General features: G+C 39.8%; 2 protein-coding genes across 3 annotated transcripts; one reads left to right on the top strand and one right to left on the bottom strand.

Annotated features, from left to right (window-relative positions):
- Positions 1 to 1,387: 1,387 nt before the first annotated feature.
- On the top strand, positions 1,388 to 11,287 carry ggcx (gamma-glutamyl carboxylase). Its single transcript, XM_033646846.2, has 15 exons — positions 1,388 to 1,586; positions 2,139 to 2,357; positions 2,449 to 2,607; positions 4,543 to 4,708; positions 4,795 to 4,873; positions 4,964 to 5,070; positions 5,166 to 5,329; positions 5,430 to 5,731; positions 6,929 to 7,060; positions 8,215 to 8,366; positions 8,503 to 8,672; positions 8,807 to 8,937; positions 9,033 to 9,180; positions 10,100 to 10,301; positions 10,401 to 11,287. The coding sequence occupies exons 1-15, from the start codon at positions 1,562 to 1,564 to the stop codon at positions 10,558 to 10,560; spliced, it is 2,316 nt and encodes a 771-aa protein (XP_033502737.2). The 5' UTR covers positions 1,388 to 1,561; the 3' UTR covers positions 10,561 to 11,287.
- A 52-nt stretch (positions 11,288 to 11,339) lies between these two features.
- snx24 (sorting nexin 24) lies at positions 11,340 to 25,228 on the bottom strand. Of its 2 annotated transcripts, XM_078161918.1 has the most exons (8): positions 25,021 to 25,197; positions 22,498 to 22,627; positions 22,320 to 22,403; positions 19,131 to 19,235; positions 18,758 to 18,852; positions 18,607 to 18,636; positions 15,826 to 15,890; positions 11,340 to 15,689 (listed from the first exon to the last, which is right to left on the bottom strand). In XM_078161918.1, exons 3-8 carry the CDS (start codon positions 22,380 to 22,382, stop codon positions 15,619 to 15,621), a joined length of 429 nt encoding a protein of 142 aa, XP_078018044.1. In that variant the 5' UTR covers positions 22,383 to 22,403; positions 22,498 to 22,627; positions 25,021 to 25,197; the 3' UTR covers positions 11,340 to 15,618. The 2 variants fall into 2 exon arrangements, with proteins under 2 accessions (XP_078018044.1, XP_033502263.1); XM_033646372.2 differs by lacking the exon at positions 22,498 to 22,627 and having other exon boundaries at positions 25,021 to 25,228.
- Positions 25,229 to 25,406: the final 178 nt, after the last annotated feature.

Below are 25,406 nucleotides of genomic sequence, written 5' to 3'. Positions count from 1 at the left end.
AACATGTACATTTCCGTAGGTCACACAACTCTGGAGAGAAATTTGAGAAACATTTTCAGTGTAAAGATAGACACACCTGAGTTGTTTTACAAAATGGTAACTCATCAAGGCATCATAGAGTTGCCCTTTATTCCCTGCCTCTATTAGCTGCAAAGTAAACAGCATTTAACATCATCACCTCTGCCACCGCCACCTGTCTGTAATACTGTGACTGGTCACTTCCTAAAATTCGGAGAGTAAATCCCTCACAGCACTACCTTCACTCCAAAACCTGCTGTCAAACAGAATGTACGACTGCCCTCCAGTGGTATCCTGTGGTACTACAGTCATGACAGCAGCTTGAAATACTGCAGGAAATGAGTCACAAGAAGAGTCACAAGATGTGTATGTGTGGTAAATTGTGATTGTGAAAACACAATATGCAGCAAACAACACTGATGTTTATCAGTGTGAAACAGTTTGCCCTCTGCTTAAATACAAGACACCTCCAGCCTGTGCCTATGCCCATGCAGCTGTAAGATAGCTCAGACAAACTTACTGATACAAAGAAACTTGCAGAGATTATGAGAAATTCTGTGGAGAAATGATAAAAAATTCCCCCTTTTTTAGTTTAATAATGATTGTTATGTATTTTTTTAACATAAGATGTTTACTTTAATGAATTTTTGTTCTTTTCAGGGGAGAAGCAGATCAAAATGTGACCTATTTCTGCCATAAATTATATATAACAAACAAAAGATACACTTGATTTCTAATATTTATTTTAAAGATTATTCTCCATATTTTTATGATCTTATTTTACTTTTTAGTCTAAGTTATTTATTCTAAAATTCATTATTTTTCATTAATGTATAATAATAACAATATTAATAATATTAATAATAAAAATAATTATTACAATGATTATTATATTAGTAGTAGTAATTATTAATTTTATTATTTTTATTTAGTATTATTATTATATTTATTTATTTTTATTTTCAGGGGAAAGGAGGATTAAAAGGGAGGGAAAAATGTGGCACAAAAAATTAAATATTACCTGATTCCCACATAAATTGAACATAATATATAAAAGATAAATGTTAATATTTACAGATTATTCAAAACTTTTTAGTTCTTTTAAATTTTTACTGCATACAGAATTTTTGTATATTTTTCTTATATATTTAATATTAATTAAGTTTATTATTATTATTTTTATTATTATTGTTATAAATGGTACTCTGTAAAATATATTTTTTCCTTTCTTTGTCTAAAACACATGCACCTTCCAGCAGGATATGACGTATGTGGTTCTCCCTGAGTGGGCGTATCCTTTGGAAGAATCAGCCAATGAACGACGAGCAGCTCTTTCACAACATTCCATTCCCTCCCTACATCCACCTCCTCTCCCTGCCCTGACTAGCCCGAGTGTGTAGGACTGTGACACGTAACTTTGTCCCCTTTCACAGACGTGACCAGGCAGCAGACCTCCATCTGGGGCAGGGAGAGCAGAGACCGGACTTTCTTGACCCCCCCCGTCCCCAAAATTAAATCTGTTTTACCCCGAATATTTAGCAGCATGGAGGCGCGAGACGCAACTGCAGGTGAGGCTGTTGTTAGCAGTGTAGTGTGTTGTTATTTAGCTAATGTGATAATTAGTTAGACCAAGGAGAGGCTGTAATCTCCACTAAAGCTGTGTTTGGTATATAAATAAGAGCTCAAAATCATGCATGTTCCATAAATAAAGCACAGTAATTTCGTTGACTTAGTGATTAATACACATTATCTTGCTCTTTGTCCTAGAAAATACTACATCAGAATCCAGTTTATTGCCAAATAGGCTTTCACATACAAGGACTTTGCTCTGGTGTTTTGATGCATAGGCAAGAAACATGAATATTGAATAGAAAAAATTACAAAGACAAAAAAAAAAAAATACATATGTGTATATATATATATATATATATATATATATATATACAAATACTATTTAAAATGTGCAAAATATAACAGTTTAAAATAAAAGATGTAGGTGGCTCTCAGTATTATAAATAAAAAGAAGAGACAGTCGTCCAGAACGATGTGCGTTAATGTAACACATATAAGCAGATGTGAATGTGTAACGTATCACCTTCATGTTCCTGTTCACCCTCTAGCTGCTCTTGTGGGCAGCGATGGAGAGGAACAATCTACAAAGCAGGCTGCAGCTCCTAAGAAAGATGCAGCTCCTGAAAAAGATGCACCACAGACTCAGAGCAAGATGGAGAAGATCTTTGGGTTCAGGAAGGAGGACCTGACGTCCTGGCACAGCCTGGTGACCCTCCTGAACCGTCCCACTGACCCTGCAGCCCTGGGCATCTTCCGCTGCTTGTTTGGTAAGTTAAGATGCCGTTAGCTCGGCCCAGACTGCCTGCTGAGTGTGATTTCTCCTTCTTCACTTATTACTTTTCTGTGTCTGTCATGCAGGTTTGCTGATGGCCATCGACGTCACTCAGGAGCGTGGCCTCAGTCACCTGGACTATAAGTACCTGGATGGTGCCCCTGTGTGTCGCTTTCCTCTCTTCAATTTCTTACAGCCGCTGCCGCTGGATTGGATGTATCTGATGTATGTCATCATGTTCATTGGTAGGTTTCTATCATGTCCTCATGTCCAAAAGGTTACAGGTTGAAATGCTCACACCTCAGTGTCTGCTGGGGCTTCCTTTGTGTCTAAGCAGATGCAGGTGTTTTATTGGAGACGGCCTCTGTAGGGAGGCTGTCTGCAGTGAAGATGAAAGCACACATACCAGACCTGCAATTTTCCACTTTTATTTTCCCGCCAAGCCAATTAACTCATGCAAGATTTGTTTGAGTCTTGCAAAGAATGCAAATATGGCCTTCACCACAGTGAGAATGCAAACAGAGAGCAGGACACAGCGTCAATAAAAGTAAATAAACACTGATGAAAAATCATTAGGGTTACAAACCTAGTACTTTACCAAGTGGATACACAAATCCATGTTCTACTCTTATTCTCAACACCTCCAGTATCAGGCAACATCTGTCTCTACTAAAAGTTCACCTTGATTTCACAACACAGAGGAATTTCAACACCACTAAATGTTTTGATCAATATTTCACATTACTGACATTTCCAGCATTAAACCATCTATTAAGATATTGTGGCAACAGTCAGGGCTGCACAGATAGTAGAATTGTATTGAAATTGCAGTATGGCCAAGTGCAATATCCAAATTGCAGGTGCCGCAATTTTTTGATAAAAGTAAAATGTGTCACAACATACCATTATGATTGAAGCATTGTGGTGCTACAGAAATGCACCTGCATACAAATCATATTTCATATGTAAGGGAACATGCTTGTTTCATCCAGACCTCAGCAAATAGCATTTAGTCATCTTTTTTTTTTGGGGTGAATATTTAATGCAAAAATGACCATTTCTGCTAAAATCGCAACTCATATCACAATATATGTCAAAAATAATCGCAGCATGATTGTTTTTGTAGCCCCGGCTACAGTGACACAGTTTGTTTTTTTATGTGGTACTTAAGTACTTTATAATATTTGTCATGTGAAATTAATAAATTAGATTTTTAACAGTATACTTAATAATCCAGGACATGTATAAAGTGTCAATAATCATCTCAGACAAAATAAACCAACATGATATGTTCAGATCTAGAACATATAATTGTACATGTTACAATGTAAATTGTTCTTACTGATTTTCTATTTTGTTGCAAGTTCAATCACTATACTTTGTGATAATTTTGCATATGTTTTTATCGTGGATGGATTACTGAACAGGCCTACCGAGCACGGGCCCAGGGGCCCAAAGAGTCAAGGGCCCCCCTGGCCTCCTCGTGTGAAATGTCACTCAAATTCATATCTACCGACCAGGAAGAGACTCAAAATGACCAAAAAAGAAACAAATTTACTTCAAAGAGACACAAAGCGACAACAAAGAGATGCAAAACTAACACAGGAAGACACTAAACCACAAAAAGATGCATAACGACAACAGAGACACAAAAATATTTTTTAATAACGAGACAAAACCATTACAAAGTCTGGGTGTCTTGCTCCTATGTAGGAGAGGTGGTGGGGCATTTTACATATCTGTGCCTAGGGGCCCCTTCTCTCATAGTCCGTCTGTGGTTTTTATACAATTTTGTTTGACTTTGCCTAAATTTAGTACTCCGCTCAGTGGACTGCTAGAAAGACGAGGGGTTGCAAAAGCCAGATATCCCGTGGTATCCTGACGAGTCCCTAGTATAGATCAAGCTCTGAACGCCTTCATAGGAGGCGAATATGTTGTTTACCTAGCCAGACGTTAATTGTTATTCACCGTGTGTGTACATTGGGTGCTGCTGTGCAGGTATCTTGGGCTCAGGTATATGGGAAGATCACTGTTGTTGTAAGGTGTTTGATCCCAGGGGGGCAAAGAGTATCTTGACCGCTGCTGTGCTAAAGAATTTTTGTTACACTGTAAATTGTGTGTCTGGCTTATCAATGGAAATTAAGATTTATTATTAACTGAACTTGTGTTTCTCATCAAAGGTGCTGTGGGCATCATGCTTGGCTGTTTCTACCGTCTGTCCTGCCTCATGTTCCTCTCGACGTACTGGTACATCTTCTTCCTGGACAAAACGACCTGGAACAATCACTCGTACCTGTATGGCCTCATCGGGTTTCAGCTCACACTCATGGATGGCAACAGATACTGGTGAGATGATCTGTACACTTCTGCCCTGTACACAGCATGTGTGAGCTCAACAGAGAGAGACCTTTAATTCCTGTGTCTATTTGTAGGTCCATTGATGGATTGCGGAGGCCATCTATAAGAAACACTCACGTGCCTCTGTGGAACTACACCTTGTTGAGGACACAGGTTTGTGAACTAATGACTTCTAACTGCTAATACTGTCTATTTTTTATCTTGAATTGTTGAGTAATTGAGTAATGTTTTTTGTTCCTAAAGATATTCATTGTATACTTCATTGCTGGAGTCAAAAAGTTGGACGCTGATTGGGTGGAGGGATACTCGATGTCATACCTGGCTCACCACTGGTTGTTTGATCCTTTCAAGTAGGTATTATTCAGCAGCTCAAAGCCGTTTATCACTGACTCATGTATCGCAGTACTCCCACTCTGATCTGTGTGTACCACTCATTATTTGTCAGAGTGATTCTCCCTGTGGAGTTGGTGAGCCTGCTGGTGGTGCACGGAGGCGGTCTTGTTCTGGATCTGACCGCCGGCTACCTGCTGTTTTTTGACGTCACGCGACCTTATGGGATTTTCTTCGTCAGCTACTTCCACTGTATGAACTCTCAGCTCTTCAGCATCGGTGAGTCTTCGTTAAAATCATCATGACTCTTAAAACTCTGCCTTTAATTTGAGGGGTTTCACTTTAACTTCATCTTGTTGAGAATGTCAATCCTCCACAGGGATGTTCTCCTACACAATGCTGGCCACCAGTCCCCTCTTCTGCTACCCCGACTGGCCGAGAAGATTCTTCGGGCGCTTCCCAGCATTCCTCAGGGCTGTGTTGCCACTCACCTCCCCGGACCCTCAACCCAGCCCTTCTTGTGTTTACAAAGAGGTTCAAAGCACCAGCAGTGAGCGCCAGGAGACTCCACCTGCCCCCAAAGCTTCCAAACTGAGACTTAAGCACAAGCTGGCGACCATTTTCACTTTAATCTACATAACTGAACAGTTCTTCCTGCCGTACTCGCATTTCATCACACAGGTACGTGTGCCTGCCCCGTCTGTTTCAACATTAAAGATCCAAAAAGACTTTCACAGCTGACTTGATCCAGTAATGAATAGTTGCATAATAGTCTTCCAGCACTTTTTCCACACATAGAAACTGTGTTTACGAAGATTGTACTTTGCTGTCAGTAGAAACCCTCTCTGAGTCGCCGCACTGACAGTTGCTCAATCAGAGTAAACAGTCATTGATCATTAGCAAACAAGAGCTCAGATTGGTGCTGTCAGCAGGATGGTGAAAGACCTAACGAAGTAGATACTCATCAGCCAGTCTCTGATGTGGACACTTTTCTCTTGGTTATTTACAAACTTAAAGTGTTGGTTCATACACTGATTGGTCTGCAATGAGAACTACTTTTGGTGGATGAGATATTGTCCCAGAAATAACTGCATTAAATGATAGTACTGCCATTTTAAGAGCATTTTATGCCACAGATATAATGATAAAACAATAGCATAATAATGCCAGTACACCCCTCCAAGGAGACATGCTCTTTTATATCTAAAGAATATTCACACATTGGAATTAAAAAGTAAAAAAATATTAAAATATCTACAATAATTAAGACATAAAAATGTGAGAATGTGTGAGACACAGAGAGCTGAGACAAGAGGACAGAAGCAGCTTGGCTTGAATTGACAGCAAAACATGTCTCAGAGTAGTTTTTCTTTCTGATAATTCGGTTTTGGCATGGTGAAAAAATTGCGTAGGCACTGTGCCCAAATCTTCTAATTGTTGGGAAAACCCTGGAAGCATGTTGGCTAAAATGTTGGTGACTATTTTAAGTAAATAAACACTCAAATACAGGTGACCTCGCACTCATCTGGTAGAACATGCAGTAGGCCTTGGCAGCAGCCTGGATTTGATTACAACCTGAGGGCCTTTGCCCTTTGCCCTCTCTACCCTTCCTTTCCTGTCACTCCTCAGCTCCTTTATAATAAATAATAAAAGCCCCCAAAATAATCTAAAAAAAACACACATAAAAACACAAGGGCAGTGTTATATAGGATATATTGACACAACCTCAATAGTTATTGCTGGCCTCACTAAGTCGATTATGTAGTTATGGTGACATAACTATATACTCATTTATCAAAAACTGGTTGAAGAGTGACAAATCTTTTACAGCACGATTTTTATTTGCATGGAATTATCCTATATTATATTTTCCTGCAGGGTTACAACAACTGGACCAATGGTTTGTACGGCTACTCATGGGACATGATGGTTCATTCCCGCAGCCATCAGCACGTTAAGATCACCTACAAAGATGCAAAAACTGGGGAAATTGGATATCTGAACCCAGGGGTGAGTGACAAGGGAAACACCGTCAGAGAATAGAGTATGCGAGAACGACATTCGGTTTGTCTGAATGGTATGTCAGTGCAGCGCAGATAATCATGATGCAGAGTACATATGCACAGGCATGTCAGGTAAAATGGACCCATCAGTCATTTCACGATAGAACAATTTAAGGTTAGGGCGTACTATGCAGGAATTGTCATTGTAGACTTGGCCTCTCCTCTCTGCACTGCTTGTACTGCACACTGCAAGCTACTATTGTAGGACCGTGACATTTGTTGTAATGGAGAAGGCGGTACTTCAGCAAGCTAACTTAGCTATCTGTTAAACAGAAAACAGGCCAACTCAGTTTTGCCCTTCATCACCATCCTCTCCCTCTGAGCTCACCAGTGAAAGTCACAGCAAATTCCAGATTCAACTTTCGAACAAGCTTTGTCTGCTTTATTCCGCAAAACTTGTAACGTCAGAGTGTGCTTTGATATCTCTGTTGTGAGGCATCACAAATGAGGTGGTGTTTCGTGCAGTAGCGGACGTGACCAAAATAGTGATAGCTCTAACCTTTTATACATAAATGTACAGTTTCTATTCCACTACAGTGAAGGACAGAGGTCATTGTTCCAGGTACACTTACAAGCTTTTTTAGGCTTCTGATTGGTGAACTTCTTCTTTGTGTGTCTTTAGGGTTATAGTTACATCACTGCCTCTTGGTGTGATGTGCTCTTGACAGTGCTTCAGATGAGTTTTTGCATTTTCATTTGGTCTTTTTTTTTTTATTTTATAACCATGTGGTTGGAGAGGAATGTATATGAGAATGAAGGAGGGAAACACCCTGTTTCCAAAAATACCCATGTCCATGTGGACAAGGCCTAAGAAGAAATTTAGGAAATGCAGGCAGAGGGCAGAGTAATGCAGATACATACGGTGCCACACACTTGTAGTGGGTCATTAGTGAATATTGGGAGGAATTACCTTTGTATGAGTCTGTACATTGATTTGTAGGAAAACCCTGTATATTATAGCTAAAGGTTTGCATCTGTTACATGTTGAAGAAAACTATTTACACCACTTTCCTGACTTCACCTTTGAGATTGTGACTTTCTCTTAATTTCAGGTTAGCTGACTACTTATGAATTAATAACCACACTGTCTGTGTACTGAAGGTTTTCACACAAAGCCGTCGATGGAAGGATCACGGAGACATGCTAAAGCAGTATGCCACATGCCTCCATGAGTTCCTGCCCCGATATAATATCACTGACCCGGAAATCTACTTTGACATCTGGGTGTCCATCAATGAACGCTTCCAGCAAAGGTACGAGAGGGAAAAAGATGCTATTAATGTAATTACTTCAGACGTATCAAATTAATAATGGTTTCAAAAAATAACTTTAAACTAACAGTAGTAGGAGTGTGTGTTTTTAAATGTGCTCTGGGCTTTTTTCTCTAAGGATCTTTGATCCGCGTGTGGACATTGTGAGGGCGGACTGGTCACCTTTCCGACCAAACACATGGCTGATGCCTCTGCTGGTGGACCTCTCACCCTGGAGGACCAAGTTTCAGGAGATTGAGGGCAGTTTGGACAATCAGACCGAGATTGTCTTTATCGCTGATTTCCCAGGTTACAAATCTCTCCTTATCTTATCTTTCGATTAGTTGGAAAAGCATAGTTATATTTCTTGTTTGTTGTTTTGTTTAGCTTCATTAATTCTTGGTGCTACACTTTGTGCTAACTGACAGTATGTCACCTTTTAGGTCTCCACTTAGAAAACTTTGTAAGTGAAGATCTTGGCAACACCAGCATCAGTGTGTTGCAGGGCAAAGTGAACGTTGAGATAGTAGAGGAGAAGAAGAACTACACTCTTCAGCCTGGTGAGCAGATAAAGGTACAGCAACACACCATCATCACCATTAACATTACATTGTTCAACCAGGACACACTCAAGAATTCACCATAATGTGTGTGTGTGTGTGTGTGTAGGTACCTGCTGGGGCTTACCATAAGGTGTACACAGTGTCTGAAGACCCGTCTTGCTACATGTACATCTACGTCAACACCACAGAGTCGGCGCTACAGCAGAACTTCACCAAGCTGTTAGAGCTTCAGGAGCGCATTCGCAATGGGACAGGTAAATGTCAGGCAGTTTGAGGGTAACTTAAAGGTAACTAAGTGGCTAATGGAGATGACAAGAGAAATGTTGATGGGCAATAATCCACCTTCAATTTACATCTACTCAAAGTGTTGGCACAGACAGGCTCAGACTGTTTTAAGTATCTGACAACATTATGGAAAGAATCACTACAGAGATAGACCTTTTTGGTACAGAGTGAGATCCTTTGTTTAAACAGAAAAAGCCCCAAAATTGCTATCACCAAACTCACCAGACTCCATTTAAAAAAACAGTAATTTTATCATGGTAAAACACACTTAATTCAAAGTTGCATAAACAAAATAAAACACTTAAAACTGTCTTAGTTCATCTCTCCACTGTTACAACGATCACAATCTCTGGTTTGTTTGGAAAAAAAACCTTAATTCACCTAGTTAGACGTGAAAATAATGCTGGCTCTATAGATGCTAAAATTACTGTTTATTTAAATGGAGTCTGGTGGGTTTGGTGATGGCGATTTCAGGACTGTTTCTGGTTAAACAAAGGGGATCTATTTAACAAAAGGTCATTCTCTAAAGGATCCTTTCCATAATGCTTTCAGACATTTACGTATAATTATCATCTGAGCCCGTTAGTGGCAAAAAGAAGCACTTACAGTGGACGTAAATTGGCAGTGCACAAATGCCCCAGGTGGTTACAATGCAACCTGTTATGACGTTGCTGGCTGCAGCACTCTCACAGCATACTGGACCACTTTTTAAAATGGCTGTTCCCATTAGTCACGTTGACAAAAAAACCTGGGAAAATAGTGTCCATGTTGCAAAGTTACCCATTAACACAATGAAGGCTAGGTTATCTTAACTATATAGAAATAACCTCAAAGATCAGAGCGGCTCTGACTCTGGTGCTGACTGCCTTGGATGGTCTCTTCCCACAGAAACGGAGCCTCTTCCTCCTGAGCTGCAGCCTCTTGTCGCTGCAGACAATGAAGGGGCGGAGGTCAACACCACCGACCCCATTGTGCAGCTGTTCCTGAAGAGGCAGCGCCGCATGAAGGAGGTGAAAAAACGCAGGGAGGCTGGTGTGCTAGAGCGGCTGGAGCGCTTTGCAGTAAAGAAGTACTACACGATACGGAGAGGGTGAGTGTGTCCTCCAACAGCACAGTAACATGCCAGGTTTACACAGAAAATTCATGCAATGTGAATGTACTGCATTAACTCCGCCCCCTCCCCCCCTAGATTCTTGATGACAGCCATCGCCATGAGAAACCTGGCGGTGGGTCTCCCTCCTATCGAGCAGCTGACCAGAGAAGTCGCCTTCGCCAACATGAAAGCACCCGAGGCAGAAGCCAACCAGGACGAAAGGCTAAAAGATGAAGTCGGTCATGGAGAACTTTAAAGCCGTCGCTGGGACCAGAGATAATGTGCTGAATTGCTGGATCGCACATATCAGACAGATGTGTGTATGTGTGTGTGTGTGTGTGTGTGTTGTTACTACTGGACTGTTACTGTGACAGCGTTGCCCAGAAATCAGAGGACTTTTAATTTTCTATGCTTCTGAAATATTTTGCATTTCAGATTATTTCCTAATGTAAAGCCAGTATTTTTTAAGAATCTGAATTTATGCAGAGGACATTTTTCTGTCATAGCTGCGGCTAAACGTGAATTCTGTACATTAACACAATTATGCTTAAGAGTCTTATAAGTGCAATTAAGGCTTGGGGACACTTTGACATTGATAATTAATTAAAAATGACAGACATCTATGACAATGAAGTTTGCATTGTATGATCTGCTGGAGGGTCATATTTTAAATACACTAAACTTGAATGCGTCTTTGTTTTGACTGGAAACAAGAAAGCATGTTACTGAACGGTTTCAAGTTTATGGGGACAGATTTTTAGTGAATAACCGAGCTCTAATTTCTGTCATTTTTGCTGGATCATGACAAGCGGATTTAAAATTTTCAGAAGGATATATGGAGGTTTACTCTGTTTAAAGGGAACGTGCTTCTCTGATCTTTCACCCTTTAATGTGAGAAACACTGACAAATACAAAACAGTTGTGATCTTGTCAATCAGCCTTTTCTAGTCACTTTTTTATAATAAAGTTCATGTGTTAATACATTGGGTGTCATTTTAATTAAAAATCAACTTGAACTTTCAGTCTGACAGATGAAGTTTGTGGAAATAATGAATTTTATTGGTGTCAGTATTTTACATATTGCCCATTTTAAAGTGCTACAGTAGAATTCCAGTGTTCACTGTAGGTCGACATTATGGCACATAAATGACACTTTTCACAAAGTTAGAACACAAACCATGACTGTGTACAAAGATGGACGACATTACTGCTTCCCAAAAGGTTCTCATTGAGGTTCTAACCCCAGATTTGTGAAAACCACCACTGGGGTTCATGTTATGTGCTTCAAACCATTCTGTCCATAAACAACTTGTTTTTTTGTACCTCAAGCTAACCTAAACTGAACCATAGTGTTAGAACACCCTAAAACAGTGAGACAAGAAGCCGCATGTGCGAGTTTTGCACATTTAGTGTTACACATGGATTTTCATAATAGCTAGATATTGGATGCCAAGATGGCGCCTATTTTTAAAGGAGTTAGTCGCCTTGCGCATACATCAAAAAAGCTTTCTAGTTTCCTGGTTTACTTAAGTGGTATGTGGCCCACTGGAAATGCGCAGTAGTGTTTCTCCCCCTGGCCCTGCCCACAAGTTCCTGCTTGGCTCATAGACTTTACACTGTGATGACAAAACAGATTTTTAAATAGCTTTTTTTCAGCTTGAGGAACGTTTCACAAATATGAAACCGCAATGGCTCAAAAATTCAGAATAGAGAGAGTCATAATTGACGTTTGCAGTTTGAGGTGTCCTGTCAACAGTTTTATGGACATCTCTTTTATAAAGGTGGTCTGGGGAAATGCTTTAGGGGCCACAGGGGATTTTTTTTTTATCCAATAACATGAGTGGCCACTATGAAAAATTTGCTGCAAGGCTGAGCTGCTTTCCTAGTGGCCTGGGTCACCATTTACTCACGACCTGAAAAAAATGAAGGCAAAACATATTGATCGCCCCCTGGTGGTGATAGGTCATAAAGCCTGCCCCCCCCCCCCCCCCATGTTAGTGGATGGGACATGGGCCAAACTGAAAGATCAAAGTACACATCACATTCCTTCTTTCCTAAAGATGGTTTTCCTCATTTTAAGTAGCTCCTATCATGCACGTGTTCATGTTTCTAATAAGTTATGGTTTTAATTAGTTATTTGATGCTATAAAAGGTGGCATGACATCACGATTGACACCTCAGTATGCTCATGATCAGTGGTGCTGTGTGTGGTTCAGTTGGTTGGGTGCATGAGCGGGAACTAGTTTGTTATTGTGCAACCTCTGGCCCCAAATGACGAAGATGGCAGCACCCATATCTGGGATATTTTTTCATTTTTGTACAGTGGGAGGAAGTGGAGATACGTCCATCTTTACGTACAGTCTATGGCACAAACAGTACACAATATAAATACATATAAATCTACAAGATGGATCTCTAGGAAATGATTCACTTTGTTAAAACATAAATTCATGATCTGTTTAGTTGAGGTTAAATGTTCAGGATTCATTTGATTTAGTATAAATATGTAGTTGTCACTGTGCTGTAGTGGAGGTCCAGTCACGTAGAAAGTGTCAACAATGAAAACAATGACGAGCGTCATCGGTTACTGCCTAAAGTCTGACATGCAACATAATGTTTCACAAAAGCTACATGTCATTTCAAGTGTTCACAACAGGAGATGGTTTGCACCTAACAATGGACCAACATAAAGATAGTCTGTTTCAGTTCATATTGCACAGTGTTGTACTGGTTCTAAGTCCTTTAAATCACCGTCTCTCATTTTAAAAATGCTCTGTAAAACAAAACATTTTGCATCCCTTTATGATGGGTGACTACGTCTCTAAATCACCACAAGTGAAAACTGGCCTTTTATATAATGTGTAAATTCATGAAAATAAACTTAACAGGACTGGTGTTAGTGTTAGACACTGGCCTTTAGTAAATGATATCTAAAGCCTTTAGTTCCAACTCATATACGCAAATCTAACATGATTCTCATCTTCATGTGAAAAATGATATGTAGATCTACAGTTACCAACCTGTGTGTGTGAGCAGAGTCTGTAGTTTTTGGGACAGTATAATAGGAACAGGACTGTGTCAGTTCTAGTCAATACTAAGATTTCTGCTTTAATTTAATGATTATGATAGATATTTTTCCTTCAGTTAACATAATTTTTGCACAAGCTGGAACTATTTCAAATGTCAGATTTTGCATTCACTGATGGCAATCAATGAACTCTGTGATCTTTTGTTAAATGTCTTCTGAAATGCAAGTGAAGGAAGCAAGGAGGCATAAATCAGAAGTGGAGAAGTGTCCTTTAGGTCTCTCTAATCCTCTCTGGGGACTTTCACTGACTTTACACACCAGAGTCTGTTTACAGATCTTGGGGAATATTACTACAAATGCATAGTTGCACTGGCTTCAGAGTGAGGGGCACCAAATCAGGACAATGAATACTTTGAATAAAAAAGATAATATCCCTAATTTTAACTGTTGCGAGTCTGACACAGCAATAGGAGTGCAATGTTAAATCAGTGGAGTGTTCTTTTAATTGCTCTGTCAACATCTGTTTTCCACAACTCCACTAACACCCACCTCAAACTTAAAGGCACACTCCACCTGCAGAATGACGATCTGTATATCAATCCCTCACCATGTATTACATTGAATTTGTGAGGACGACCTTTTTCCTTACATGCCTGCGGAAAATGTAGAATCCAAAAATGGAGAAAATTCTTGATGAAATAAAGTCATTAGGGTCCACATTTAACAAGCAGTAAAATTTAAACTATATAAATACAGTATTTCTAACACTGCCTCAAGCAGTTAGTTTGTGTTACTGTGTGACTTTGGTGTTTTAAAAGATTAGTTTGGATTCACCAAAGTCACACAATAACACAAACTAACTGATAGAGGCAGCGGTAGACCAGCAGCTCCCGTGTTCAGCGAGGCAAAATTAGTGTTTTTGTCAATGGAGTCTGGGTTTTAAGAGAGCATAGATAAGGTTCACTTTAAATTCAGCTCCCCATTGGAAAGGGCTGTCTGTTTGGGACGTACTGAGCATACGACTGGATAGATGAGACTTGGATTATTCTGCATGAGTTGTGTGAGAGTTTGCTGTTTTAAAACGCAGTCCCTTACGACTTCAATTTATGAAGAATTTTCTCAGTTTTTAGATTTTTCACTAACCGGAGGCATGCCAGGAAAACAGTGTTTTATTCACAAAGTCGATGTAACACAGAGTGAGTAACTGTTATACAAGCGATCATTTGGGGGGTGAAGTATTCCTTTAACATGTCATTCCTAACTCACAGGTTGTGCCACATATTTCTGTCTGTCATGGTTACATTTCAAAATGGCTTTGTGCCCAAAACCTGAAGCTCAACACCTAACCAAACGGCTCCTCCAGAAGCCCCACAGAGCTCAGTAGCAAACACTGCAGCACTCCTCCTCAAACATCTGATGCTCAGTAAAAGATCCACATCACAACTCAAATCATTTCCACCCTTACATGTGGCACATAGCCGTCAGCTCCCCGAGAATGCACAAACACGCTCAAAATTGCTCCACGCTGACCCACTGCACTCCCTTGCACGGCTCCATTTGGCAGCTCAGAGCAAATTCAAAAACCACAGCGCTGGTGCTACAAAGGGAGTGGCACCTCCCTGTGTGCAGGCCAGGCTCCAGCTCCACACTCCAGCCCTGTGCTCTGTCCTTTACAGGCCTCCTCTGTGTCTGGTAAATTAACCTTCAGTCCAGCTGGCATCAGCATTTCCTCTCTGGTTCCCCAGGGTTTCAACTTCTGGTATTTACTTAGTAAAAGCCCTCAAAAAAGAGCACTTCCCCTACTTTGATCTGCCTTTTATCTCTACTTCCAGTGGATCCTGTGATTTCATTCATTGCTTTGTCTGCAGTTATTTGCTGTAATCTGAAAAAAATCTTTATAGTCATTCATTATTTTGATTCTAATGCCTAAAAACATCTATGTTAACCTGCTAAACTGTTTCACATATAGTTATATTTTATAGCTGACAGAAGTTGCTTCCTAAAACTATTTTGTTAGGATTCAAATCCACTAGTTTTGATTATTTAAAAAAACAACTGATAGTGATGGTGCAGACGTTAGTGGGTGTAAGGGTTTTAAATGAAGTACCAGTGATTTACTGAAAGAAGAAAAGAAATGTATGGATTTTTGTTTTATGCTTTGGAGAATGTAAATGAGGCTCAGTGTATCTAAACATGTCATGTCCCTCCTGACGCACACCGAAAAATGGTGTGAAAACACGGAGCATCTTTTTGCAATGATGTGCCCTCAGATCCCTGTCAGCAGCTCTACCTTGGTTGAAGATCTGGGTAGAAAACTCCATGTACCACACCTTCGATCACAACGTTTGAGAATGAATCTGAAAGGTAAGAAAAGGTAAGATGAGCAAGAAGAGGGTACAATAGTTTTATAGTTTATTTACCATAAATAATTAATATCTGGAATGATTAGGCACAGGGGTAAGATGATATTAGGCATAGGCAGCCTGAACTCACCGTGAGCAGACGGCAGCAGGTAGGGGTCTCTCAGAAACAGCAAGACCGGCTGATGTGAAAGTTTACTAAGAAAAGCCCAAAAAGGAGAAGTCAGAGGGTCTGTGGGCGGTTACATGCTGCATATGAATTAACAGGATGAAGAAACGTAGGTGGTGTCACTGACATGCCGAGTAAAGTTCAAGTGCAGAGCAAATAGTGACTAACAAAGTTTTCACCAGTTAAAAATGGTGCAAAACTCTAAAATCCTCTGGAGCACAGAGACTGATACTACTGGTTTTTCTATTGGATTTTGGATTATTGCAGAAAATAAGCTCAGAGGCAAACAAAAGTTTATGATATGAGTTTTGTTCAGTGAGATAATCTTCACAAATTAACACCGCTTCAGTGATTTTTGTAGCATTAATTCAATCGCCAGAAGTAAAAAGCTAACATTAAGCTATGAACAAATGACTCTGTAGTTGTAGGACTTCAGCATCTCCACCACTAAACTTCCAACTTAACTACAACTGGAAAATACTATAAACTAATAAATCTATGAGTTGGACAGTTTGAGTCAGAATAGTTTGCAAGAGCGCAAGTAGAAACACAACGAGGCTGTAAAGGCGGAGTAGTAGCAGTCGCCGTTTACGCATAGGAATTGTAGAGTATGACACATTCAAAGCCCTGATTGGCAGCCAGTGTGAGGGATGATAACAACTAAGAGGAGAAAGCCGTGAGTGGGACAATGGATCGCTTTATTGTACGGAGCAAATTACAACAAAGCACCAGTGAAGACGACCTACCATGGAAAGAAAAAGAACTGTCAGTAGACAGTACCATGAAAGCTTATTTTTTCTTATTTTCATTGTCTTAAGTCGTAACAAGAGTTATAAAACATGTTGTAGAAGCTATTGTGCACAGATATACAGTACAGGCCAAAAGTTTGGACACACCTTCTCATTCAATGCGTTTTCTTTATTTTCATGACTATTTACATTGTAGATTCTCACTGAAGGCATCAAAACTATGAATGAACACATGTGGAGTTATGTACTTAACAAAAAAAGGTGAAATAACTGAAAACATGTTTTATATTCTAGTTTCTTCAAAATAGCCACCCTTTGCTCTGATTACTGCTTTGCACACTCTTGGCATTCTCTCCATGAGCTTCAAGAGGTAGTCACCTGAAATGGTTTCCACTTCACAGGTGTGCCTTATCAGGGTTAATTAGTGGAATTTCTTGCTTTCTCAATGGGGTTGGGACCATCAGTTGTGTTGTGCAGAAGTCAGGTTAATACACAGCCGACAGCCCTATTGGACAACTGTTAAAATTCATATTATGGCAAGAACCAATCAGCTAACTAAAGAAAAACGAGTGGCCATCATTACTTTAAGAAATGAAGGTCAGTCAGTCCGGAAAATTGCAAAAACTTTAAATGTGTCCCCAAGTGGAGTCGCAAAAACCATCAAGCGCTACAACGAAACTGGCACACATGAGGACCGACCCAGGAAAGGAAGACCAAGAGTCACCTCTGCTTCTGAGGATAAGTTCATCCGAGTCACCAGCCTCAGAAATCGCAAGTTAACAGCAGCTCAGATCAGAGACCAGATGAATGCCACACAGAGTTCTAGCAGCAGACCCATCTCTAGAACAACTGTTAAGAGGAGACTGCGCCAATCAGGCCTTCATGGTCAAATAGCTGCTAGGAAACCACTGCTAAGGAGAGGCAACAAGCAGAAGAGATTTGTTTGGGCCAAGAAACACAAGGAATGGACATTAGACCAGTGGAAATCTGTGCTTTGGTCTGATGAGTCCAAATTTGAGATCTTTGGTTCCAACCGCCGTGTCTTTGTGAGACGCAGAAAAGGTGAACGGATGGATTCCACATGCCTGGTTCCCACTGTGCAGCATGGAGGAGGAGGTGTGATGGTGTGGGGGTGTTTTGCTGGTGACACTGTTGGGGATTTATTCAAAATTGAAGGCACACTGAACCAGCATGGCTACCACAGCATCCTGCAGCGACATGCCATCCCATCCGGTTTGCGTTTAGTTGGACGATCATTTATTTTTCAACAGGACAATGACCCCAAACACACCTCCAGGCTGTGTAAGGGCTATTTGACCAAGAAGGAGAGTGATGGAGTGCTGCGGCAGATGACCTGGCCTCCACAGTCACCGGACCTGAACCCAATCGAGATGGTTTGGGGTGAGCTGGACCGCAGAGTGAAGGCAAAGGGGCCAACAAGTGCTAAACACCTCTGGGAACTTCTTCAAGACTGTTGGAAAACCATTTCAGGTGACTACCTCTTGAAGCTCATGGAGAGAATGCCAAGAGTGTGCAAAGCAGTAATCAGAGCAAAAGGTGGCTATTTTAAAGAAACTAGAATATAAAACATGTTTTCAGTTATTTCACCTTTTTTTGTTAAGTACATAACTCCACGTGTTCATTCATAGTTTTGATGCCTTCAGTGAGAATCTACAATGTAAATAGTCATAAAAATAAAGAAAACGCATTGAATGAGAAGGTGTGTCCAAACTTTTGGCCTGTACTGTAAATACAGGTCTGCCTGAGATTTTGGCTTCCCTCTGGTGTGTCTTGGGCACAAAAAGTTTGAAAACCACTGATCTAAAGGGCCGACCCATTTATTGGACCTTTTGGATCTCTGTGGGTGGGCCTGCGGACAACCTTTGTAGTCTCATTTAGCCACTTGTTAGCAACTGTCTTTTGTATGTATGACACGTAAAAGCTTCAATATTCACAAGTGGGGTATTTACTGAAGCATTTTATGTGGTAGACTCACCTTGATTCCTCTGATTCTGTATCAAATGACCTTAAAGAAAAAGAATTAAAGTTAAGCCACATAGTCGTCCACAGGCCTGGCAGCATCCTCTCACACAGATTTTTTAAAAACTGCCACAAACCTGGTCTTTCATTTCATAGATTCAACTCACCCACAGCTTTCTGTTTTTGGCACTGAAGGAAAATGGCGGATATTCAGGAAATCCAGGAATATCTTTGGGAGAACTCCATTTTCCATAATTATAGTCTGGCAAAACAGACAAAACAAAAGCAAATTGCAATGTGCACATGAAGCGGCGGCGGTACACAACTGGAGTAACCTGCATGAACTCTCTGGTGATATTCTGGCTTTGTTTAATCTCCCTACATCTGTACTGTATCTCTGTGTGTTTACTCTGCGCTAGACACAATCTGGATTTGGTAAAAGAAAAGCTGCGTTCATGATTCTGACTTCATCTGCATAAAGGAACTTTTTGTTCTTTATTTTCAGCAAACAGTAGGTGGAGTGGCAGTGTGTCGAAGTACCTGCAGGTAGAGCTCCAGACCATGTCTCCTCTGCTCCAGGACTTTGGGAACCCAGTTTCTAACATGTTTGGAGGGGATCTCAGGTGGCTTTATGCTCTTCTTTAGCTGGAGGGATTTGAAAACATCATATTAAAAAATACAGGACAAACAAGAGTCTACAGCAGTCATACTCAACTTAAAGCCAGAGGGCCAAATCTGCCTTGTGATAGGGTGCTGGTTGGCCCCAGAACATTGTCTAATTCATGATGAAAATGAATTGATTCACAGTGGGATTTTTTGTAGTTTTGATGTATTTAAGGTGCCAAAGTCTATAAAAAGCATCAAAAAACATAGATCTGTCATAATACCTAGATACCAGATGCCGAGATGGCGCCTAATAGTAGTGTAACGCTCGTTGGTTCAAAACGCAGATTCCCACTTGGCTCAAAGACTTTACATTGTAGTGACGTCACAGATTTTTAAAACGCTTTTCTCAGCTTGAAGAAAGTCAAAAATTCATAATAGAAAGAGTCATAATTGACAGTCTGCAGTCTGAGATGTCCTGTCCACAGTTTTACAGTGTTGTGGGAAAATGCTTTCTGGGCCACCAGGGATTTTTTGCTGCAATACTGCAAGTGGCCACTGGGAACAATTGGAGGCAGGGCTGAGCGGCATTCCTGGGGGCCTGGAAGCTGTAGGCAGAGTGGTGCTTAGAGCTAAATGCTAACATGCCCACGTTTCCTAATTAGCACTAAACACATACTATACTCCTACTGACATCAGTGATAACCCACCATGTGTTCACCATAATTGGCAGTTTTCACAGACTGCAGACATTCTGACTTTGTCATAATGTAAGTCATAGCAGTGAGGCAGCATGCACGATATTAGGACCCTGAAAATGAAGCAGCTAAATGGAACTCTGCCATCAATCATTTAATCATTTAGTGAGCAACTGTCTGTGCATTTAATACTGTGACATGTCAAAGTGTTTTCAGTGTATAAAGGTGTGAAAAGCAAAGCTCCACTGCAAGTCTGCTCGACTACTGAGCAGAACAGGAAGAGGGATTCATCTGTAAATAACCTCAAACAAAATGGTATGGTGAACGTGGTTAACCACCAGAGGACATTAATCATTTATTTATCTGCTGTAGTGATTTCCTGAGCATGCTTACAGTACACACTTCTGGATGTTGTACTAGTAAATAAAGCCAATGTTATGTCTTTGAAATGGGCTACATAAATTATGTTGTACCTAGTTTTGTGATCATTGAATTAATGGTTTACTTTGTAAAATCTCAGACACTGAAGGTGGAAGATAGAGCACAACGTGTCATCTTTAGGGCTGGGTATCATTTAAAAAAAATTACAAAACCAGTACCCTTAAAGTGATACTGATACCAAAACACTGCTTCATTTGGTTCCTTTTTTCTTCTTCTTCTTCATTTGATGCCCATTATGTGAATGGAAGCATTCAGCTGTGTAAAATGCCAGCAGACGCCATTTTGTTTTGGTGGCATCTTGGCACACTGAAAAGACACTGCGCTTTACTTCACCACACCCCAGACTCAGTTGCACCTGTTGCAGTGGAGCGCCAATCACATGTCACATAAAATCTAAGAACACCGGCTGTGATTTGCTGCAAGCAAAACCATACAAATAGACTTTTTCTCTAGATTTGTGTACAAAATGGATCAAATGCAGGTATTGTTTGATTGGAGAAGTTCGGATAGTGATCATACGCTCCAATTATTTGACAGGGCAACAGACAAAATGAATTATTAATAATATGAGAAAAGTCCTTCTGATGAAACTGCAACCTACACATATCTGGCAATTTCTGTTTGATAATTTACATAAAATGATAACCAGTAATTTAAACGGTTGTCAATACATTTTTAGTAGTTTGAGCAATTGATAATCATCTTCTGTATGCAGACGACTTGGTAATCTTCTGCCCATATAGTGCTGGCCTACAACAGCTGTTGAAGAAAATTAGTATTTCCTGAATTCTTTTTATCTGGTGTTGCTCTTAAAGTGTGTAATGAGATTAAATATCTCAGCCATTATATTGTCTATGATTTATCTGGTGATAAAGATATCCACAGACAGTGTCACAAGTTGTATGCATATGCTAATATGCTTGCTCACAAATTCAGCATGTATTCAGTTAATGTAAAGAACGCTCTTTTTAGAGCATTTTGTACCCCGCTGCATACCGCCCTGTGGCGCTCCTGTGGGAAGAGCAATATGCAAAGACTTAGGCTCTCCGTCTCAAAGAATAGTATCATATCATCCAGACCTTGTCCAACCCTGAGCTGAGCTCAGTCAGGTTTTCATCTAGACTGGCTCTCCAGCTTGTTTGTAGGTGCAGTTTATTGAATTTTATCCATTTTTAAGAACTTATATAAAGTAGTGTTGGGTATTTCTTGTCTTTTTATAGATATATTTAGTATTTTTGTACATAGACTAATGGTTTTTTTTGTGGTATGCTATGGACCGTTCTCTGTGTCCTTAATAAAGTCATCATTTGCATTTTATGCAGTACAGCAAAGACACTGAAACTCCGTTTCATCTTAAATATCAGTGAAAAATACATAATCAACTGTAATAGTTAATATGTTAACATCAGGGTTCCCACACATTTTTACAGACAAACTTTTAAACGTTTCCATGACTTATCAAGGACCCATAATAACTCCCTTTTTGCCCCACTTGCCTGATGTTTTTCAAACTCTATTCAGACATAATTTCTGCCAGCTGGCATACAGGAAAAGCGAGACGAAGGCGAGGAGAAAATGAAGACACATACAGGATGGTAAATAAAACATTGTCACACATCGATGCATATTATTTTAGGTTGACATGGAAATAAAAGTGCTGTTATGTTACAGTATAGTAGATTACTGTAACAATTTCATTATACACAACAAAATTCCAGGAGTTTACCAAAACGTTTAAAGGTTTTTACTAATTTCATGACTTTTCCAGGCCTGGAAAAAAATAATGTGAAATTTCATGACTTTTCCAGGCCTGGAAAAAATTAATGTGAAATTCCATGGCTTTTCCAGGTTTTTTAATGACTGTGGGAACCCTGTAATATCATAAGGTTTTCACTTATTAAATGCTAAGGTTAAGGACTTGAACATTAAATTTGGACTCATGATAAGGAGGACTTTGTCTGCACTCTGGGGATTCACTGGAGCTCACCATTTTATGCAAAGTGTGGAATTCACTGTAACGTTTCTCAACAGAATGTTGTCTGCCGTTCATCAGCACATCAATTCTGAAGACCTGAAAGACAGAAAGGAAAGAAGGAAAATGTTGGTACTACTCTTTGCAAAAAGGGTGACTTCTGTTGTTGAGAGTCATAAACATGATTTATCACCACAGCCCATCAGCCAACAACGGCCCCTCCCAGTGCATCCGTGCATGGCGTGTAACGGACTGACCAGCTGACTGCAGAGCTGTCAGTTACAGCCTGTGTCAGCTGGTTACCAAGAGGAAACATCTGGCTGCTGTAAAAAAAAAAGTGATCTGTCAGGATTACAGTTAACATCCCTAAACAGACTTCTACTTCCGTCACTCAGCTCGATTCTTCCGTAAAACAACGCTCTTCTCGCCAGTGTTAGGTAAATGAGGAAATTCGCTCTTGAATGACGGCAGTGGTTACTGCAATTCTGTCCTGGCAACATTAACGCATACTGCATCGCCCAAGAGCCAGCGTTATTGACAAATTGTGGAACAACTCAGCAATAAAACGTTTTCATCAATGTGGAAAGAAACTGCAAAAAAAAGGTGAAAAATGTCCAAAAGACACTGATGACATCAAATATATTCACTGTTTTCATAATGCTATAAAAATCCCAGTGGTTTATCACTGTAAAAATATATATATTCATACATTAAACCCATATGTGATCCTTTATTTTACCAGAAATGTTCCCATTTAGATTCAGAATCTCTTTTGCAAAGGAGTCCTGGCCAAGACAGCAGCATGAAGACTTTCACATGGACAAACAAAGTAAAAAAATTTGAACATGCAAGAAACGAGCAACGCACTTAGTACAAACAAACAATTTACAGTTTCATTACTGAATAACCAGCATTCAGTGAGCAGACGTGTTCATTCAGGGGTCAAACTGTCCTTAATCTTGTTTTTACAATCTCCCATGCTTATGATATAATCTAGTTTAAGGCGACTCTGTAGCAGACGCCAAGTCCTTTATGGAGCTGTTTTTGTGCATGGGGGCACTGTCATGATGAAACAGGACAGGACCTTCTCCAAACTGCTGCCACTAAGTTATAATACACTCTAATATAAAACACTGGTTCCACACCTGGAGGTCAGAACAAGGTAACCTGGTGTTTGTTGCTTTCTTCTTGTCAAATACTGGACAGTTTGACCTCTCAGGGACGCTAAAAGTTAAGGATGCACCAGTCCAATACACTAGGTTGGTATTAGAGTCAATACTGGCCTCATCTATCTCAATATGGTGTTCCAGAATAAGATATAACATAGTTGAGGTTACTTGCACTATGTTTTTATTCTACTTTATGTAAAGCTCACTGAATTGCCCTGTGTATGAAATATGCTATAGAAATAAACTTGCTATTGCTCTCATGTAGATCAGTTATCATCCATGAAACGACCGAACCGCATTAAAAATTTCTTTGTCAGTGTCAGTATAAATATTCAGTGTTTTCATTATCATTCAATCAAAGCAGTTTTTATGTAAGGAATACAGATTTAAATGAACAGTTGGACATTTTGGCAAATACGGTCATTGGCTGTCTTACCAGGAGTTAGATGAGAGGATTAACATCACAGTCATGTCTTCATGGTATAGCCTATATGACATCTAACCAGAATCAGAAACACTTAATTGATCCCCAGTGGAAATTGTGATACGTTACAGTCGCTTTCATGTAGAAGCAGAAATAAGAGGTATAAAGTATTAACTATGTATGCTACAATGTTAACACTAGTATGTAAAATATTTAAAAATATAGAATATGTTTAATGTGCTGAGTATGTAAAGTGTGTAAAGATATAAAAATATGAGCCTCATGCCACATTAAAATGTATAAAACTAGTATGAAAAGTTAGAAATATAAAACTATGTGTATGATCCTACAATGTGCAACACAATATATTCATAAGTAGAAATAAGAGTAAGAATTATATACAATATATGCAAAATATGTGCTTTAAATATAGGGGAAAAAGAGGTTGTATAAGATTTGTAATTGACAGAAAGTTTGCATTGAAACCTGGAGTTTTGGAGCCTAACCTACAGGCTGTGTGCAGTGTAAACTCCCATGTGTGTGTGGAGGCTGACTTACACTAAGAAGTAAAGTCAATATATCTCAGCTGGTGCTGCTCTGATTGTGAACGGTCTTATTTTTTTTTGGATCACTAAAAGTATAAACATCTAGTGTGCTCCTTTATAGTGAATTTATGGAGGTAAAATGAGTTTAAAGGGTTCATTAACACTTGATATTAGGTGTCTGATGTCAGACAGCTTCATTTAAATCCAAGTCTATTTCTGTCAGACAGCTGAGGATCCTGAGTGGGCTGGTTCACCCTATGGCTCTGATTAGACTCATGTATAACATGTTTTACTCTTTACATTGTTTTTAATAAGTAGTTTTGATCAGTGAGGTGTTTCCAGTGTGTAAACACAGGGTGAATTCAGTGCTGTGAATCATCTGAACCAACAAACATTAATTTAACAGCGACACTAAAGCAGTTTGGTGTTAAACGGAAGATACTTTATGATTTTAAGGCTTCATAAATGATATGGGAGTTAAAATGAGAAACTGATGACAGCAGCAGAGCAGACGACACACACAGGTACACACACACTGACACACACCGACACACAGAGGTTATTATGGAGCAGCTTACCGTGTATCCTTTCTCGATCGAGTTGTTTTCTGACCGAAACGACGGGATCGACACTCGGACCGGGTGATGCATGTTAACGTGACAAACAAACAGGTTAGTCAGTAATATCTGGTCCTGAGGCTCACACACACTCTCTCATAGACACACACACACTGCTGGTGGTGGTGGTTGACTCCAGTTTCTCCCAGCAGCCTGATGAAAATCACTGGATTTAAACAACATGGACAAAGACTCAGTGGCGCCCCCTGCTGGACCGGAGTGTGCTGCACGTCACCAGGTAATAATAAAACATAAATAAAAATAAATGAATAAATATTAATCAATTATATAATAATACTTCTACTACTACATTATTAATAATAATAATATTGATAATAATAATTCTC

This window comes from Epinephelus lanceolatus, chromosome 19, assembly GCF_041903045.1.
Source record: "Epinephelus lanceolatus isolate andai-2023 chromosome 19, ASM4190304v1, whole genome shotgun sequence".
Classification (NCBI taxonomy): Eukaryota; Metazoa; Chordata; class Actinopteri; order Perciformes; family Serranidae; genus Epinephelus; species Epinephelus lanceolatus.
This window is presented reverse-complemented; position numbering and strand designations above follow the sequence as displayed.

What these genes read in the sequence shown, in the direction of transcription:
- ggcx (XM_033646846.2), top strand. Translation starts at nt 1,562, where the DNA reads ATGGAGGCGCGAGACGCAACTGCAG. An exon ending in CTCTCAGCTCTTCAGCATCG is followed by an intron (nt 5,330 to 5,429) that starts GTGAGTCTTCGT and finishes AATCCTCCACAG; the next exon opens with GGATGTTCTCCTACACAATG. An exon ending in ACTCGCATTTCATCACACAG is followed by an intron (nt 5,732 to 6,928) that starts GTACGTGTGCCT and finishes ATTTTCCTGCAG; the next exon opens with GGTTACAACAACTGGACCAA.
- snx24 (XM_033646372.2), bottom strand. Translation starts at nt 25,092, where the DNA reads ATGCATCACCCGGTCCGAGTGTCGATCCCGTCGTTTCGGTCAGAAAAC. An exon ending in CCAAAAACAGAAAGCTGTGG is followed by an intron (nt 18,637 to 18,757) that starts GTGAGTTGAATC and finishes TTTTTCTTTAAG; the next exon opens with GTCATTTGATACAGAATCAG. An exon ending in ACAGAATCAGAGGAATCAAG is followed by an intron (nt 15,891 to 18,606) that starts GTGAGTCTACCA and finishes GGCTTTTCTTAG; the next exon opens with TAAACTTTCACATCAGCCGG.